The following is a 20,473-nucleotide window of genomic DNA, read 5'->3' as shown; positions in this document are numbered from 1 at the left end:
CGTATTTGGGGGTGGGTTGGCTGTCGTGGTCTAGGTGGGCATAGACTGGGATTGACATAGACACGGATCTCTGCTCCAGGTGCCTCTCATCCTCCAATTGCTAGCTTGGGCTTGTTTCCGTGGTGACTGGCCAGGGTTTCAAGAAATGGAGAAGAAGCATTCAAGTCCTCTTGAGCCCAGACTAGGAAGTGGCACAGCAGCGCATCTGCCATATCCTATGGCAAGCCACAAAGCAAGGCCCAGCCCAGAGGTATGGTGTGGATACAGAGAGGGGCCAAGCTTTGGGATCATCTTTGCCCTCAAGCTACCATGACCACAGAAGAGTGGAGACTAGAACTCAGGTCTCCTGGTTCCAGCCCAAAGTTCCAAATGATATCACTGTGTACAATGATCCCATGAGGTCTGAGCATCATTATCCCCATTTTACAGATGAGGAAACTGAGGCTCAGAGAGCTGAAGGAACTTGTGTAAAATCTTACAGCTAGGAAGAATAAGAGACAAGATTTGCACCTAGGGCTTGGTGCCTGGCATAGAGAAGACTCAGAAAATGTTTCTTTCCCTACGTGAGGCTTTCAGCATGTGGGAGACACTCTGGAACGATCTTGAATTCCTTCAGGGACAGGAAGAAGCCTTCACCTACAGTAAGAAGTCTTGGGTTCCAGTCTCAATTCTTCCACTGAGCGGCTGTGTGACCTTGGATAAAGTCACCCCACTTCTCTGGGCCTCGGTTTCTTTCATCTTTCAAATGAAAATAACAGTGGCACCCATCTCTTTGAGTTCCTGAGATGATGAAATTATACCATGTGCAGAAGCACTTGGCAAGGGCTTGGTACATTACACACACTCAACAATTTAATTGGCAGCTGTGATGACGATTAATTCCTCCCATGGCCCATGGTCCTGTGTACAAACTGAGCTCGTTTGCATAATCACACACACACACACACACACACACACACACACACATTGATCCCTCTGAGCTTGCAGTTTGATTGTTACAGTAGGAATGAAGAGAATCCATACACAGTTCTTACCCAGGTATCCCACCTGAATGATTACCTTCCTCTTCCCCACGATTTGCAGGGGATTGTGGTGGTAACTTGGAAACACAAGCACCAGGGGTAGGTCCTCCACCAACTCATGCCTGTGTTCTGCTCCTCAGCCACGCCACACTCTTCTCACCTTGGTGATTGCAAGAGCCTACTCGGGAGGAGACCTGCTCTCTGTCTGAGCTGGACATTGCCTTATTGGTGCGCCCCCTACAAACTCAAGGCATTCTAATGCAATTAGACCTGACATCTTAGGGAGACACGACTGCTTGTTTTACGAGTCCCTGACATGCACTGTCCTCCTGCACTTACTATTCAACGAGTGTTTATTGCGGGCACACCATGTGGCTAGAGTTGCATCCAATTATCAGAGGTCTGGAGATGACAATAATCACTCACATGGATTACTGTGGTGCCAAAACACTCACATGCCCTTACCTTTGTGCCAAGCTCTGTTCTGAGCACGTTACCTCTTAGTTAATTCTCAAAGCTACCTAGGAGAGTCACATGATGTGTTCTCCATGTAATAGATGAGAACAGCATTCCTCCTCAGAGGGGTAAAATGGCTCGCCACTTAGACCCAGGAGTGCCAGCCTCACACCTCTCATCACCCCTCAACCCTGCTTCACAGAGTAGAACCGACTTCATCCTGAGGGCAGCCACCCTCCCTTGAGAGCTGAGCAAGCAGTGTAGTCAGACCTGCCACTTAGACAGCACCCCTGGGAGGAAGGCAGAGGTAGGTGGAGGTGGCAGGAAGCCAGGCAGGAGGCAGATGGGCAGCAGCACTGGTCTGGCCTGGTCCTGTGATGACCCAGGCCTGGTCCTGTGATGGCCAAGGCCTGGGGAAGCTCCTGCAAGCCCCTCTGGGGCCTTCCGGGGAGAAGCTGGGACAATCCCTCCAGGTTTCAAAGGGTTCGGTTTTCCTGGAGGAGTTCCCACGACAGGTGGGGGCGGCCCCTGCGTACAGTTTCCTGGGGGTGTTCTGGCTGCTCGGATCGGCCACGCCACGGCTTTCTCCAGGGGAGGCCTTCAAGAGTATGTGCACGATGCAGATGCAGAACGGCAGGAGGCCACGACCCCAGCCACTGCCAGCTTCTGCTGGGAAAAGCTCCGTCAACTCTTCTTCCAGCAATGCAGAGCCCTGGCCCACCGCCCTCTGCACACGTGCGTGTCTGTGTGTGTGCGGTAGTATATACCACACACCACACACACACCACACAACACTACACACACCACACACCACACACACCACACACACACCACACACACACCACACAACACTACACACACCACACACATACACCCACACACACACCACACACACTACACAATGCTACACATACCACACACCCTAACACACACCACACACACACCACACAACACTACACACACCACACATACACCACACAACACTACACACACCACACACCACATGACACTACACACATCGTACACACACCACATACATACACACACACACACACCCATGCACACACCATATGACACTACACACACCACAGACACCCGTGCACACACACACCACACACCACACCAGCACACACACACCACACATGCCACATGACACTACACACACCACACACCACACACACACACCACACGACACTAAACACACACCACACACACCACACACACACCACACACACACACCACATGACACTAAACACACACCACACACACACCACACATACCACATGACACACGACACACACACCACCTGACACTACACACACCACACACACCACGCCACACACCACACACACACATACTGCCACACACACATCCAACCTCACCAGCTGATCACGCGTCCCTCGAGGCGAGCTCTCGCACCCTGACTTACATGTCCCGGAATGTAGACGACCCTGGGTTCCACTCCGTGTTTTATAAAACTGGGGAAGCTTACATCCGGAAAAAGGAAGCAATGTGGGCAATGCCACAGAGGAAATTCATAGAAGGGCCACAGATGCCATCTGGGGTCACCCCTAGGTCTGGAAAACTCAGGCCTCAGCAGCCTATTTCTAAAGCCTTGTATCCCCAGATCAACCCCTTCCTTGATATTGAATGGGGAAATGGGGAAAGTGTGTGGATCCAGCCTGCTCCACAGAGAGAAGCATGTAGTGGCTTGGTCATGACCATTGTTAATGGACTTTTTTGCAATTTGTGTATTCTGAGATTTGCATCTGGGGAAACTCAGACCCGGGCTGGGAAGCCTCTTGTCCAGTCACAGGTCAGAAAGACCCTTACTGAGGTCTTGTCATGCCAGGATTTGTTGCCACCCCGCCCTTGCCCCTCAGCAGGGTGCCTAGTTCCTTATAAATAGTTTTTGTAATAGAGGAAAAATACTCTCGTAGTGGAATTCCTGACGTTAATTGTCATTTACGGCTCTCAACAACATTATCCCCATTTTACAGGTGGGAACACTGAGGCTCAGAAAGGCTAATCTGCTTCCTCAAGGTCCCCCAGCTAGAATTTGAACCCGTTCTCTTAATGCTGCCTCCTGAGCTGGAGGTGAAACACCAGGGTAGTTAAGGACAGCCGTCTTTGTAGGCAAAGCATCTGGGGAGCTGTTGGGGTTTCCTGGTCATGGTTCTGGGTGTAAAACATTATCAGTGACCTTGCCAGAGCATCGCCCGCTGCCTTCAGAGATGGCTCAGTCCAGGGACGTGGAAATGAGAAACTGCTTAAGCTGCCCGTGGCGGCAGGCCCAGAGGGATGGCAGGCCGAGAACGGGAATCTCTTTCCTACTCTTTTTCTCTTTGAGAATAAGAGGGAAATTGAGAAAAGGGAGAAAGGACGAGGAAATGGAGAAATGGAAGAAAAGAAGAAAGGCGATGGAGACTGGGAGCCTCTCTGAATTCAGGGCTGGGTCTCATTCAGGCTGAAAACTCCAGGTCTGCGGCTCTCAGTCCCAGCTACCCAGGGGAAGCCCCTGGGGATGGGAGTTTTAAGCGACACTAATGCCCAGTCTCCACCCCCAGAGTTTCTGATGGCCTGGTTTGTCTGGAGTGCAGCCTGGGATCAGGAGTTTTTAAATCTCCCCAGGGATTCTGATGTGCAGCCAGGATTGAGAACCATGGGGTAGTGGGTTCACAGCCTGGAGTGGACAAGCGTTTTGGTGAATATTTTTGGAGAGAAATGGGGAGGAAGAGAGGGTGGAAGGAAAGGAAGAAAGAAAGAACAAAGAAGAGACTAAGAAAACAGGCCAGGCACGGTGGCTCAAGCCTGTAATCCCAGCATTTTGGGAGGCCAAGGCGGGTGGATCATCTGAGGTCAAAAGTTCGAGACCATCCTGGCTAACACGGTGAAACCCCGTCTCTACTAAAAATACAAAAATTAGCCAGGGATGGTGGCAGGTGCCTGTAGTCCCAGCTGCTTGGGAGGCTAAAGCTGGAAAATAGCTTGAACCCGGGAGGCGGAGGTTGCAGTGAGCCAAGATCATGCCTTTGCACTCCAGCCTGGATGACAGAGTGAAACACCATCTTAAAAAAAAAAAAAAGAAAAAGAAACAAAAAGAAAAGTCATCATTTTTGTGTGTTTTAAAGTGTCCTATTAGGGAGCCAAAGATACTGGTTTTCTACATCCTCCCTGGAGCTGACATGGTTTCTTGTCCTGTCTGCCATTTTATCAAATTACATTGAAAGCAAATTTAATTGGGTTTCACTGGGTCAAAGGTCCCTAGGCAATTCTGTGGTGCTGAGAGGTGCCTGGCAAAGTTGTGCCGCATCTGAAAGGAGCACAGAGGCCTTAGGATCTAGGCCTTTGGGGGTCAGTCTACTCCTCTGTAAAATGGGATTCATAACGTTTTTTTCTCTGACCACCTGACTATGTGGGTAAGGGGATCAGATGAGAAAACAGATACAAAACAACTTTAAACATGTCCCTTCTAAGGCCTTCAAAAAAAAAAAAAAAAAAACTACAAATATTTTATCAAAGTTTTAATGCATACAACTGAATTTACAGGTTTCGATTCTTGTTTTTCTTTCCTTTAGATCCTATGATTTATTTCATCAGTATCTCTACTGTTCCGTAAAGATCTTGCCTGAAGTGCAAGATAGTGTTTTCTTAGGAAAGTCATTTAATTCCCCTGAGCCTCAGTTTCCTCATCTGGAAAATGGACATAAATTCGCTGTCATTCCTTCATTTAAGTGACCTTTAGTTCACCTGTGCCAAGTCCTGGATGACCTCCAGGAATCGGGGTAAAGACATGTGACTTCAGGGAGCCAATACAGGCAGATGAAGGTTGCTGGTCTGTTGCTCAGGCTTTGTCTTCCAGAAACGTCTGTTTGGATTCTGACACTGCTATATAACCAGCTGCTTGAGCGTGAGCATGTTTCCTCACCTCTGGGCACCTCAGTAGGCTTATCTGTGAAATGGGTGTGAATAGTCATACTTACGGGTTAGTCCGAGGATAAGATGAAATGGTGCATGTAAAGTGCTTTGAAAAGCACTTGAAAACCTTAGCTAATTATTAGATAGCTGTAAATGCAGGGTGGACAGAGGGATCCTGGGGAATTAGTAAGGTGTTGTCTAGCAGAGAAGAGAGAAGAGGGCTTTCGAGGTAGAGAGACCAGCATGAGCCAAGGCATGAAAGATGGAGGCTTTAAGGGGCTAGGGGCTGCAAGGGGCTTGGTGTACTGGGTGTTTGAGACAGCAAGAGATGGGCTGAGACCCAGCTGTGGACTTCCTGGGAGGTCAGGCTGAGAAACTGGACTTGAGTCTGTGGGCTAATTTTTGCAGTTTCCACAGTCCAATTCTATTACCAGCTACTTCTTTTTGTGTTACCATTTTTGTTTTTCAGAAAATGCATGTAAATTGGCTTGCCTTTTTCACTTGGCTTACTCCAACCAAAATAATGTCCATGAAATTAGAAGTTTGATGTGCAAACCATATATTTATATATTTTTCTAATTCGCATTTAAAGAAATGCATAAACATTAGACATTTTAAAGTATGTTTGCCTACCTAAAATCGTCCTGTGAATGAGGCTCGAAAAAGCCTTTTAAAGGCAAGATTTCTAAGCCAAGGGTCAAGCGTTTGTTTAGAAAGGAATAAGGAAAAGAAAGGGGGCTTGCTCATCATGCCTTTCTATGCCCTCTCTGGAATATTGACTCTAGTTCAATAGTTACCAACCTCACCTACCACCTACTCCCCATATCCAGGCTCCTGATTGGTTGGGGTAAAAAGGGCACTTCCGTGAAGTCAGCCCATTCCATGCTTAGGCATGCACTGCCCTCTGCAGGTGAGGAGAAGGATTACATTACCCGAGATGGGTTCGCTGGTCTGTATCAGATTCTAATTTGCGTTCTATCCTCACCTCTTCCACTCTCTAGACCCCAGTGAAAGCAATGAGGGTCCCTTAGGCTGTTCTTATCCTTTTTGAAGAGGTACTACATTCACATGATTCAAAATTCAAAGGTACAAAAGAGTCTACTGTGAAAATTGAGTTTCCCATCCTTCCCCAGCAAACAGCCCCCCTCCCTGACTCTCCTCCCTAAATGCAATTACTTTCTTATGTATCTTTCCCCAGATCTTTCTAAATATTTCAAAAACCATAACAGAAACCTCTTATCTATCAAAATTAAGCCACCCAGACTAAGTAACTAGATTAACACTGATTTTATTGCAAACTCTGTTATACCTGATCAATAATAACCACGAACAAAACACAAAGAATATTTCTTACCAAGAAATGTAAAATGTTAGGGAGACAAAATCTTTTTAAAACAAGAAGTCTGGGCTGGGTGCGGTGGCTCAAGCCTGTATCCCAGCACTTTGGGAGGCCAAGGCAGGCAGATCACCTGAGGTCAGGAGTTTGAGACCAGCCCAGCCCAGCCAATGAAACCCTGCCTCCACTAAAAAGCACAAAAATTAGCTGGGCGTGGTGGCACGTGCCTGTAATCCCAGCTACTTGGGAGGCTGAGGCAGGAGAATCGCTTAAACCCAGAGAGTGGGGGTTGCAATGAGCTGAGACCACACCACTGCACTCCAGCCTGGGTGACAGAGCAAGTCTGTGTCTCAAAAATAATTTTTAATTTAATTTAAAAAAAAGAAGTCTGTAATACATAAATCACAGCTAGAAAGGATGAATAGCTTCTAGTGTTCTATAACACTGTAGGGTGACGACAGTTAACAATAATTGGTTGTATATTTTCAAATAGCTGGAAGAGAGGATTTTCAATGTTCCCGACACAAAGAAATGATTGATGTCTAAGGTGACAGATATGCTAACTACCCTGAATTGATTAGTACACATTTTACTATGTAATGAGATATCACTTTGTACCTAATAAATATGTACAATTATGTGTTAATTAAAAACTAGAAATAAATAAATTGGAAGCATTTTTTTAAAATGAAAAAAAAATAGGAAGCTCATAGAGAGAAATATTACCTTAGTTGGGGAAAAAAGTTGGAAATCACAGGTTTAATCAAACCAACATTAGCAGTGATATCATAAGAACATAACAGGCACACTAGGATTGGAGGGGTAGAAAGGGATGTTCTCATTCCACAGATTTTTTTTTTTGAGACAGAGTCTCACTCTGTTGCCCAGGCTGGAGTGCAGTGGCGTGATCTCAGCTCACTGCAACCTCCACATCCCAGGTTCAAGCAATTCTCAGCCTCCCAAGTAGCTGGGACTACAAGCGCATGCTACCATGCCCAGCTTATTTTTGTACTTTTTGTAGAGATGGGGTTTTACCATATTGGCCAAGCTGGTCTTGAACTCCTGACCTCAGGTGACCCACCAACCTTGGCCTCCCAAAGTGCTGGGATTACAGGTGTGAGCCACCACGCCCGGTCCAGACTTTTTGTTTGTTTGTTTGTTTTGTTTTTTGTTGTTAGGTTTTTTTTGTTTTTTTTATGTGTTTTTGTTTTGTTTTGTTTTGTTTTTTGAGACAGCATCTCACTGTGTCACCCATGCTGGAGTACAGTGGTGCAATCAAAGCTCACTGCAGCCTCAACCGCCAGTGCTCAAGTGATCTCCCCATCTCAGCCTCCCGAGTAGCTGGGACCACAGGCATATGCCACCGTGCCTGGCTAATGTTTTTATTTTTTATAGAAATGGGGGTTTCACTATGTTGCCCAGGCCGATCTTGAACTCCTGAACTCAAGTCATCCTCCAGTCTTGGCCTCCCAAAGCGCTGGGATCACAAGCATGAACCACTATGCCCGGCTATAATGAAGATTTTATATGTGGTTTTTAAATTCATGTTTTCTGATACAAGACTCAGTCGGGGCACACTTCTTCAAAACGTGTATATGTAGCTTTCATGGGCTGTTGTATAAAATTGTGGTTCAGATCTCAAGCTGTGGCATCAACAGACCTAGGTTTGAACCCTGACATTCCTGGTTGAGCCTCAGTTTCCCTATGTGCATAAAGGAGCAAGTCCTACTTTGTGAGGTTGTTTGAATGCTTGATACTTGGCGGACAGCACTGTTGTTATTCAAAAGCTAAATGTGAGTCCTGGGAAATGCTTTCTCAGCTATCCAATGGGACCGGTGTTTTCACTGCCCTGAGAAAGGGAAGAGTTAAAGGAAGCAGCCAGAAGTGGGAACACTAAATGGCATGTCCACAAATGGCTGCTCAGGACCTTGTAGGGGCCACAGAATGTGACCAGAGCAGGGTCATTTTGGGGAAGGAGGGGAGGTTAGACATGCTGGACGAGCCAGTGGGTTGGCTTTGGAGTGGTCTCTCAGGCATGCAGGGTGTCAGGTGGCATCGGACTCGACTCTGGTGACCTGCATATCCAAGAAGAATGAAGGCATGACCAACAAGGAGCCCTAGAGGCAGGCGGGGCAGAAATCCCTTGGGGCAGCCTCCCTCTGATATCGAAGTTTTCAACTTAACCCCCCTGGGGAGCAAGTGCTGAAAGCAGCCAGGGCACTGGCTGAGAGAAGTCCCCTTCCCAAAGTTGGAGCAGGGAAGAGTCCAGTCGGGGTTAGGGTCCTAGGTAGGGGTTGGGGTCAAAGCCACAGTCCACTCTGTGCAAGAGCTGAGCCCAAAACCTGGCCCTATGCCCTGAGCTGGCACTGGTTCACCAGAGACACACACTCAGCATGGTGCTGAGCCCTAGGGCCTCGGGGAACTCCTGATCTGCTGCAGACAAGCATCCCCAGACCAACCGAGCCCTGAGTGCTGACTGAGCTCCATAAGGAGGGTGATCACAAGGGCTGCAGCCCAGACCAGAAGGGGATGCTGAGGGCTCTGTGCAATAGTGAATCATGGAAGGCTGAAACTAAGGGGTGGGTAGGAGTTTCCCAGGTGGAGAATTCAGGGCACGGGGAAGGGAATGTGGAAAGTCCCAGAGGTCGCCAAGAGCATCTTGCTTTGGAAAGACTGGTGAGCAATGCAGTCTGGTCGGAGGTAAAATAATGCATTGGAAGAGAGAGTCAGAAATAAGGCGGCAGGGATGGGGCAGGGAGTAATGCAAAAGATAGACCTACAGAGCCTTGAGACTAGGGTTAGAAGTTTACACTCTATCCTAAGATATTTTTTTTAATTGAGGTGAAATTCATACAACATACAGTTAGTCATTTTAACATATACAACATATGTATCTATGTGTGTGGTACATTTACAATGTTGTGCAACCAACACTTCTATCTAGCGCCAAAACATTTCCGTCACCCCAAAAACAAATTCCATACCAATTAAGCAATTGTTCCGCATACTTCTCCTCACCCCGTAACCCTTGATAACCACCCATCTGCCTTCTCTCTCTGTGGATTTCCCTATTCTGGATATTCCTTATAAATGGAGTCATTCAATAGGTGACTTTTCATGGCGGGCTTCTTTCTCTGCGTGTCATGTTTCCGAGGTTCACCCGTGCTGCACGTGGGCCACTGCTGCATTTCCTTTTATGGCTGAATAATAACTCCACTGCACAAATAGACCATGTTTTGCTCATTCATTCATCTGTTGAGGGAACAGATCCGATTTACTTTCTGGAAAGATTCATCTGGCTGCTAAGGGGAGGAGTATCAGGGCCAGGTGAGGATGAGGTCAGGAAACCACCGAGGTGCTGTCCAACGGCCCAAGAGAAAGGCGTTGATGGTCTGAGCATAGCATGCGACAGTGACCAAGAAGACAGAGGTGGACTATAGAGGGGGAGATGGGAGCTGAGGTCTTCCACCAGGAGCTCACGCTTTGTGCCTGTGGAAAGCCTTTCACTCTGGCACCTGAGAGGGGCCGGAGTGGGCAGGGTCTGGTCTTGGGAAGCTCTGTGGTCCTATGGGATTCTCCCAGAGGGGATCCTGCCACTCCCCATCACAGTCAGACCAAGCGTGCCTGCATCTCTCCATCTCCCCTTCATCCTGGAGTCAAACTGCCATCCCGCTTTCCCAGCGCCTCCTTGGATCGTATCTAGCTGACATCTCAATTCAGACCTCAGCGGAAAACCACGCTCTGCCCCGTGGCTCTCCCTGCAGTGAACTCAACACATTTTCATCTTGGTTGCTTACAATGGTCCGATTCCAGGGGCACGAAATGCACTTGGTAAATACATGGATGAGCAAGTGAAAATGAAGGCTTCTCTTTGCATTGAGGGGAAAAAACTAAATTGCCAGCCTCTGTGTACATAATTGGAACCAGTCTGTCAAAAAAGCAGATTCAGAAGAATGAGGCAGAGAGTAACTTGATTCTTTCTCCCAGTGACCCTTCAGGCACATCCTATATTATTTTTTTTCCTCTGGGTGAAAGCTGCGTTTTCATAGGTCTTCTGGTCACAATAAGTACAGTCCAGTCTGAAAATCTTATAACCCTAAGTATCATTCATTTTGAAACTTCATCCCTCCTGCCACAGAGCTCCTCTGGCAGGGAATTTTGCAGACAACAGGCAAGGGAGGTAAGGGAACAGGAGACCCTAGTTTGGCTACACTGTTATGTTACAGAATATATAGAATGCTGACTTTTTTGTCTTTTACAGGGTATTCAATGTGGGAAAGTCTCCTAAGCCCAGCTGCTCTTAACTTTCCCCTTTGCTGGGGTTCTATCACCCTTTCAGTACAAGGCCACTTGTAAGGAGACCTATAGTTGGCTTCTGCCTGCAAACTTCACAACTAGACCCAGAAAACATAGATCATATCCCTACTGTCATCAGCGATGGGATGCTCACTGTCAATACCCATTTTTATTCTCCTTGCTCTGCCCAGAGGCAGGCACGCAGCCCCAGTCTGATTTTATCATTTATCTTACTGAGCATCAAATCCAGCCACTGTTATCCAAGCCACAAAAGAAAGGGACCTGCCAAGTCACGAAGAGTTCCCTTGAAGCCCTCTTCACTAGGCTTAATGTGAGGGTGATACACATTCTACCCTTCCTCCTATTATGCCCCACAGTGACCGCTCCCCTCAAGACAGTCCTTCCTGCCAACCTCCTCAATGGCCCAATGCATTCTTCTCCTTCTCTTATATAAGCTAGAGGTGGGAAGAAGGGCTCAGACTGTAAGAGCTGCATCAATGGTAGTAGATGATGCCATTGGTACTCTGTCTAAACCGTGCAATACTTGCCACCATGTGCCCATAATGACTTCCTACTGCAAGACCCTGTCCACTTCTCCAGCCTTTCTCTGATGCCATGTGGTCACATGGGCAGGCCAGAAGTGTTAGGGACTCAACACATCCAGGAGCAGCCCTCAGTCAATAAAGGATGGGAACTGGAGGATAAATACCCCAGCTCCTTCTCCCAATGGATGTGTTCTGCACCATCTCTAAATTTCCTGCAGGACTGAACCCAAAATGCACAGTGAAACCTGCTCATCAATGCACTCTTCATTGAGTCCTTCCCTTCATCTTGTCTCATTTGCCAACCAGTGCTGCCTGGGATGGCCTCCCAGACAAGCCAGACTTCAGAAGACATTCATATCTTTGCTTGATCTCTGCATCTGGAGAATCCAAATGCAATCAACAGCCAAGTATCTCTCTTTGGAAAGTGGGAATGCACTGCAACTATTGTCTTGTTCTTAGCTTAGGGAGCCACTGCTAAAATTTCAGGACAACAGGGTAAATTGCATTTAATAGTTTGTTGCACACAGTTTACAATGTGCATTTATGTAAGTCATGGTTTCTCAAGTTTAGCCCTATTGACATTTTGGACTAGATACTTTTTTGGGGTGAGGGGCCGTCTTGTGCCCTGTGGTATGTTTAACAGCATCCCTGGCCTCCACTCACCCATGGTACCCACCCAGTTAGGAAAAATATGTTTCCAGACATTGCCAAATGTCACCTGTGAGGAAAACTGCCCCTAGTTGAAAACCACTGACATAAATCATCTGATGTCATTTGGCAGAAACAGAAATCCAAAGAAGGACGATGGTGATGATGGTGATGATGACGATAGTGATGATGGTGATGGTAATGATGATGATGCCAAAAATGAAAGTGGAATATAACAACATAACATTCAAATGACCTCACCGAGCTTGCTCAGGTGCTAACGGTGAAGCTGGAATTTGAGTCCAGACCTTCTGCCTAACTCACCTCATCCCCAGAGCTCATGACATAGATGAGGAATATTAAGGCTGATTCACAGATAAGAAATTTCAGAAAAACCACATACCTTCCATGACAGTGGCAAAGCTGAGAATCAAGCCAAAGCTTTCTGATTTCCAAGCGTGCTTTTCCCAGCACATCGCTCCATCCTATTTTATGGAGAACAAAGAGTTGCCGTATGGTTTTACAATGAAAGCTATCTACACCCTTGAAGATGCTGTTACTGCATTTTGTCATTGAAGTGAAAGAATAAAGCCAAGATGCGCATTGTCTGTAAACTGTTACCAGCGGATCAGTTGTGAAGTCGGCTTAAGGAATATATCTGCCATCTACCATGTTTCACACTAGTCTAATCCAGCACTTTCATGAACAATCGATGTTTTCATGGTACTTAGAGCTAAAGACGTCCTTCCCTACCATAGGTCCAAAGTTGACATCAGTCTCACTCTTTTCGCTGTCAAGTAGACTCTCTGGCAGGCTCTTTTATACCTTAGCATTTATTGAGCACCTACTGTGTGCAAGAAAAAAGTGGCAACTCCAGAATTTCAATATGGCAAAGGTTTAGGGGTTTCAATCTAGTTAAAAACTGTCAGGGGGTAGGAGGAGTCTGGGGCTTTGTCTGGAAGACATGTGTGCAAAGCAAGCAGATAGCTTTTATTTGAAGAAGACGTTTTGGGAGTAGCATAGGGGAAACTGATGAAAATTTGGGGGGCAATCAAAATCTCCCTAAGCCACTCCTTAGAGCAACTTTACACGAGGAACTATGGTGGAAGGTATTAGGGTGAATAAAATACAATCCCTGCCTCCCAGAAGCAAACTTTCGATACCTTTCTTTGTGTTTCTGTTGTTTCGTTCTGACCACCTGAAACACCAACATGGATAGTTGCCATCTCGCCTCCCTACTCCCAGACTAGCAGCAAACACCACCGTTGGCCATTGGATGAAGCTATCAGCAGGGAGGGCCGCTGTCAGTCTGCATCAGTTTCGGGAACTCTGCTCAGGGCCGTTTCCTGGAACACCTCTCCTCTGGCACTGAATTGCTCAGTCATGCAGTTCCTGTATAAAACCCTTCAGTGTCTCCCCATCTCCTGTAAGATGATGTCCAAATGTTGAAGCTTGGCAATTTAAGCCCTTCCTGGTCTAATCCCTGCAGAACTCTGCAGGCTCCTATGCCTATCCCCATACCCCAGGCACACTGACCACTGGGCAAATTCCTTCAGGAACCATGGCCTTACTCCTTTCTTCCCTCTGCCTTCTCCCTACCATTTATTGTTTTGTTTTGTTTTTTGTTTTGTTCTGTTTTGTGAGATGGGTTCTCGCTCTGTTGCCCAGGCTGGAATACAATGGCACAATCATAGCTCACCGTAGCCTCAAACTTCTGGGTTCAAGCAGTCCTCCTGCCTCAGCCTTCTGAGAAGTTAGGACTACAGAGGTGCACCACCACACCAGAATTTTTTTTTTTTTTTTTTTTTTTTTTTTTTGAGATGGGGTCTCGCTTCTCTGCCCATGCTGGAGTGCAGTGGCACAATCTCGGCTCACTGCAACCTCCACCTCCTGGGTTCAAGTGATTCTCCTGCCTCAGCCTCCCGAGTAGCTGGGATTACAGGCATCTGCCACCACACCTGGCTACTTTTTTTTGTTTTGTTTTTTTTGTATTTTTAGTAGAGATGGGGTTTCACCATGTTGGCCAGGCTGGTTTTGATCTCTTGTCCTTGTGATCTGCCTGCCTTGGCCTCCCAAAGTGCTGGGATTATAGGCATGAGCTACCATGCACGGACTTTCTTTTCTTTTCTTTTCCTTTTTTTTTTTTTTTTTGTAGAGACAGGGTCTCTCTTTGTTGCCCAGAATGGTCTTCAACTCCTGGCCTCAAACAATCCTCCCACCTCAGCCTCCAAAAGTGCTGGGATTACAGGTGTAAGCCACTGCACCTGGACTCCCTACTCTCTGTTTATCTGCCTCGGGGTCTCCTACTCCTTCTTGAGGCTTCAGAGCAAGAAACATCACCTCCTCCAGGAAGGCTTCCAGGAAGCCCCCAGTCTCAGTTTCTCCTTATTTTCTCTGTCCTTACTTTGATTATAACTCCTGCCACAATCCCTGGCTTACAAATCTAAATAGATCACTACTCTGTGACCCTTCTGAGTGCAGCACAGTGCCTGGCTCATAGTAAATGCTCAAAAAAAAAATTAATTAAGGAGAAGGAGACAAGAAAAGGAGAAAGACATGAGAGAGAGAAGATAGAGAGAGGGAAATAAGAAAAAAGGAAAGAAAGAAATATGAGTTTATATCTGTCCATGATGGATGAAGCCAAAGGTGAATTTTCTGGCATTCTTTCAATTAGAGATCAATTGTATCTAGCATGTCTAAGATGGCACATGTTTCTGTGGTATATTGAAGTGATTTCTGGATTATTAACTGTCCATTGTGGTTTAATTATTTAGTGTCAAGGTACTTTCTTGCATTGGAGTCTTTGAAAATGTGTCATCCTTTAACGGTATGAATGGTGACAGGTTTGAGTACATCTCATAAATAAGGTGCCTCCATCCCACCTCTGCCCTACCCCTTAAACATAATGGATAACTCAGTTGACTTTGAGGAATTTGTCCCATGATAAATGGAAAGATCATTTCACCTTATATAAAGATGCAAGTTGTAATTAGCAAGCTGTCAGCATGTTCTGCATTGAAGAAGAATGAAAGATGCAGGTCATAGCCCCAGCCTGTAGCCTGGTGCCTAACACAGAGTTGTCACCTACAAAATGGTTGCCGATAATGGGAGTTTTGAAGGTGATTCTTCTTACAATGCAGCATTGGACTTTGCAATGAGTCCCATGCAGGCAAGACCATTGCATCAATGTGTCTTCAAAAACCCAATTGACGGCCGGACACGGTGGCTCACACCTGTAATCCTAGCACTTTGGGAGGCCGAGGTGGGCAGATTGCCTGAGCTCAGGAGTTCGAGACCAGCCTGGGCAACATGGTGAAACCCCATCTCTACGAAATACAAAAACAATTAGCCAGACATAGCAGCATGCACCTGTAGTCCCAGCTACTCAGGAGGCTGAGACAGGAGTTGCTTGAACCTGGGAGGCGGAGGTTGCAGTGAGCTGAGATTGTGCCACCGCACTCTAGCCTGGGTGACAGAGTGAGACTCTGTCTCAAAAAAAATGACTTACAAATCTCTGTGTCACATTTGCAGTCTATGCCAATCTTACCCTCAGCCTGGGGGTAAGACAACTAGTCTAGGGCCTGACACATACACACTTAAGAAATTGTGTATTGCCTGAAAAAGTTAATCAAGGGCTTATTGAATTCCCATACTCTGTTTCACATGACTCTCCCTCTTCTCTGTCCTCCAAGCCTGAATCTGAGCAACAGTGACATCTTGACCATCTACGATGGCGACGAGGTCATGCCCCACATCTTGGGGCAGTACCTTGGGAACAGTGGCCCCCAGAAGCTGTACTCCTCCACGCCAGACTTAACCATCCAGTTCCATTCGGACCCTGCTGGCCTCATCTTTGGAAAGGGCCAGGGATTCATCATGAACTACATAGGTAGGTGTCTCATCTGGTCAATTTATTTTTTTCTTTGTGTTTAGATGCAGGTTAAGGTGGTTTCCTCTAGGTTATTTGGTAATTTTGTACTACACTGATTTTTCATTGTGTTGGCACAGTCATGTTTAAGAGCCTGGGCTCTCTAGTCATGAGGACCAGGGTTTGAGCCCCAGCACGGTCATCGAGGTCTGTGTGGCTTTGGGAAAGTTACTGAACCTCTCTGAGCCTTCTTTTTGTCATCTGTAAGATGGGAATAGTGATACCTATTCCACAAGGTTGATACCAGGATTTAGTAAACAGTGCCTCATAACTTATGTTTCATGTGTGGTCAGCTGAGAGCCTGTTGTCCTCATGTTTCATTTGTGGTCAGCTGAGATCTTATATCAACATACTTCCTAATTTCTTCCCAATTTATGCAACTTCTCAAACACTGTCTTCACCTTCTAGCCCGAACTGAAGCTCAGCTCTCCTCTAAGGCCTCTTCTTTTCCTGTAGCCTCGTTGAACAAGGACAGTCTTCCTCTCCCACTTCATGTACTCTAGGAGCTATAGATGCAAGAGGTGTCTTCCCTGATCTTCAATGTGGCCTCCAAACCGTGTCTCTCCCGCTCATCCTAAAACAAAAAAACAAACAAACAAAAAAAACCTGCTATCAAATTCAAGCGAAGCTCACACACTCCCATAACCCCTCCTGTGCTTTCACCCAATCACACTCTTCCCTTCTCATTTCCCACCCTGTAACTCTCCCTCATTCATTATTGGCTCTATCCCCCACTCCTGTTCAACCTTTAAACACCAGAGGGTCCCAGGCTCCATCCTGGACTGTATCTTCTTTTCCGGCTAGACTCAGTCCCTCCATGCCCTCATCTGGTCCCATGGATTTAAACAGTACCAATATCCATTGACCGGTTCGTACTTACAACCTTGACCTTAAACTCCAAATCCATCTGTCCAACTCCCTGCCAACTCCTCCCTTGCCTCCATCCAGTAGACATGTCAGATTTAACATGGCAAAACAGAATGATTTCTTCTCCTGCCCACCACCACCGCCACTCAACTGCATCCCCTGCTGTCTGCCAATCCTAGGAAATGACACCACAGCTCTCCTGGTTTCTCAGGCTGCTTCCTCCTTCCTTGTCCCCATATCCAATCCATCCTCTCAGCTCCACTGTTACAATAGGTCTCAAATCCAAGCACGTGTCCCCATCTTTCTATGGTCACCACTCTAGTCCGAACTACCAACATTCCCAGATGTCAGAGGACTGGGACATCATGAAGTCCCACTCATCCCAGCCCCAGAAGAGCCTTGCACTAACAGAGGAACTGGTCCAGCCCTGTTGTGTCCCAGCAGAAGAAACCCTGGGCAAGCAAGGATGAAGGGTTTCTCATCAGGGGCAGAGCTGAGCTCCCATCCACGCTTCCTCATTCCCAGCTCCAAAGCTTCCTTCACCCCCAACATTTTGGGCAGCAGCGGAGAACCTGGGAGACACAGAGGGTAATTAAGACGTAGCATCCTTTGACATCCAGAAGAATGGGTGGGTGGTTGCACCCCAAGAATTTCAATGGGCAGGATTCGGCCAGTGATTAGGAAACGTGCGTGCACTTCCCAGGAATTAGACTGGCATCTTGATTTCCAGGATGGAGCAGAGAAAAGGAGAATTCATCCTACCTAGCCCTCTGCCACCACCATTACCACCAAAGACCCTGTGGTTGGAGCAAGATTCCATGTCTTTGGTTCTTTCTCCCCCTTCACTTAAAGAATTGTCCATCTAGGCCGGGTGCGGTGGCTCACGCCTGTAATCCCAGCACTTTGGGAGGCTGAGGCGGGCAGATCACAAGGTCGGGAGATCAAGACCATCCTGGCTAATGCGGTGAAACCCTGCCTCTACTAAAAAATATATATATATATATTAGCTGGGCGTGGTGGCAGGCACCTGTAGTCCCAGCTACTCAGGAGGCTGAGGCAGGAGAATGGTGTGAACCTGGGAGGCAGAGGTTGCAGTGAGCCGAGATTGTGCCACTGCACTCCTGCCTGGGCAACAGAGCGAGACTCTGTCTCAAAAAAAAAAAAAAAGAAAGAAAGAAAAAAGAAAAGGAAAGAAAAGAAAAGAAAAAAAAAAAAAAGAATTGTCCGTCTCTAACTAGGTTGGTGCAGAAGTGATTACGGTTTTTGGAGTTTTAATTTGCAAAAACTGCAATTACTTCTGCGCCAACCTAATAATATGAATTGTCCTCTGTACCAGCACTTGCACCTAAAAAACCAAGCTACCCCCTTGACCATGGGCTGTCTCAAGAAGCCTCATGCATGCCAAAGTACATTTCTTGTGTTTTTATTCCCATATGGTGAACATTTTTCACCCCTGCCTGCTACATGTCCTCCCCTCAGAGAGGCTAACACGAGTATTGATCTTCCTTTTTATGTTTCCCAGGGGCCTTTTTACCTTTGAGTGTGCTGCTAAATACTTTCAGAATGTTATTGCTACAATTTTGTGTGGGTTCCCTGCTCTTTTCTGGGCAGTGCCCTGGGCTTCAGGGGATAACTCATGTTGGCTGTCCAGGCAATACACCCTCCAGACTCAGCTGCCTTTGGAGGAATCTCTGGTCTCCTGGCTCCTGTCTCTCTCCTTAGATGTCCTCTCCCTCTCCACTGAAAGATGAGGTCATGGTTTTGCTCATTTATCTCCCCTAGTGCCCAAGTCAGTATTCCAAACCTGCATTCAGCTTGATGCCAAAAAAAAAAAAAAAAAAAAAATCTGACTCTGACTCTATCCAAGGCTGATCAAGGTTAACCAGAAAGTCGGGCCAGTGTTCACTTTCTTGAAGAAGTGTTCCTGTTCATTGAAGTCGAAACTTTTTGTGATTTGTATGACAACTTACAGTCAGCAAGCACTTTAACATATATTATTTTATTTTATCTTCAAATGCATTATCTCCATTTTCCAGAGGATTTGGTTCATAAAAAAATCCCTTGACACCTCCTATTTGGTAGGCTCTGCATACCAGGATATAGAGATGAATAGAATATTCTCCCTACCCTTAAGGCATTAGTGGAAACGAGAAAGGCAGTCCCATTAACAGACAATATCAGGATCACAAGCTGATGCTGGGGAAGAGGCAGGCAAAGGATTGCAGAGAATGTTTTTCAAGGATACACAGCTTGGCTAGTTTGGGTAACAAAAAAAAGAGAGAACAGCTCTTGATTGTTATTCCTGTTAAAGAGACACACAGCTAATTTTACAAGAATGGCAAACAGACCGTTCTAGCTAATTGTGATGCCACTCAGTTGCTTACTACTTATGTTGAAGACCGTGTTGAAAGAACTCCAAGGAGGTCATGCCTAAAGTCTATGGCAAAGAATGTCATGATTGATTAGTGATGCCTGCCATGGGCATGAGAAGGGTATTTGCCATTCTGGATCTAGATTTTACCATACACATATGTAACTCCCATTCAATGGATGCATCAGATGGTAGGGTCAGGGGTTCCTGTGGTCACTAGAGAATTCTGAAGCTCCTATATTGACCTAAATGCCTAAGCCCAGCTCTGGAAGGTGGCCAAAGTTTATCTGCTATGATTGCAATTAGAGCCTTCCACAGGAAGACTCTGGGCCTACATGGTTCTGGAATGTGAATTCTACCTCCCAGAATTCACCTTTGAACAGAGAGATGCAAAGACCCATTCACTGTTTCCTGTTCTTTGCCCACTGTCTATGGCCAAATGCATGGGATGGAAGGGATTAAGAAACAGAGGCGAGTAAGCAGTACTTTTTGAGAAGATTTTGGTTATTTGTTGTGTGTTTATTCTTCTGAGTCTAGGATAATAACTAAGCTCCATATTGTAAGTCAACTCCAATCAAATGACAGTGGCTCCCTGGAGTGCTGTTTTGAGGATTGGGAGGTTTCCGCCTGATTCAAACAAACAGAAGGCTGTGCTTGATTAGTGATGTCTGCCATGCGCATGAAATGGTAGATGGTGGTGTGTATTAAGTGCATTTGTGCATTTCTTTTGCACAAAAATTGAACCTTGGTGCTAATCTTGACCATGAGACTGAAACCATGACTTCAGATCCCTGTATTTCTAGCGTCTAATAAGATGCTCATAATATCTCAGTCAAACAAACAAATGAATCCATCTAACACATCTTAGTGTTCACACAACATCATCATATCCTGCATGTTACTTAACTTTCACATTGCCCATTGGAATAGGCAATGCAATAATTATTGACTCCACTCTGCAGATGAGAACAATGAGGCTTAGAGCAGTTAATGGGCATGACTGGAGTCACACCATTTCTTTAAAAAAGAAAGAAGACTAGAAAAGAAGTCTTCCAACTCCTAGGGCAGTTTTCTAATTCTTACTAA

General features: G+C 46.3%; 1 protein-coding gene across 1 annotated transcript in view; it reads left to right on the top strand.

Annotated features, from left to right (window-relative positions):
- Positions 1–20,473, top strand: part of SEZ6L (seizure related 6 homolog like) — a 92,763-nt gene that overhangs the window by 32,655 nt on the left and 39,635 nt on the right. The window contains exon 9 of the mRNA XM_025399159.1: positions 15,914–16,110. Coding sequence (XP_025254944.1) covers positions 15,914–16,110 — 197 coding nt within the window. The remainder of the gene's footprint in view (positions 1–15,913; positions 16,111–20,473) is intronic.

The sequence above is a fragment of the Theropithecus gelada genome, chromosome 10 (genome assembly GCF_003255815.1).
Source record: "Theropithecus gelada isolate Dixy chromosome 10, Tgel_1.0, whole genome shotgun sequence".
Classification (NCBI taxonomy): domain Eukaryota; kingdom Metazoa; phylum Chordata; class Mammalia; order Primates; family Cercopithecidae; genus Theropithecus; species Theropithecus gelada.
This window is presented reverse-complemented; position numbering and strand designations above follow the sequence as displayed.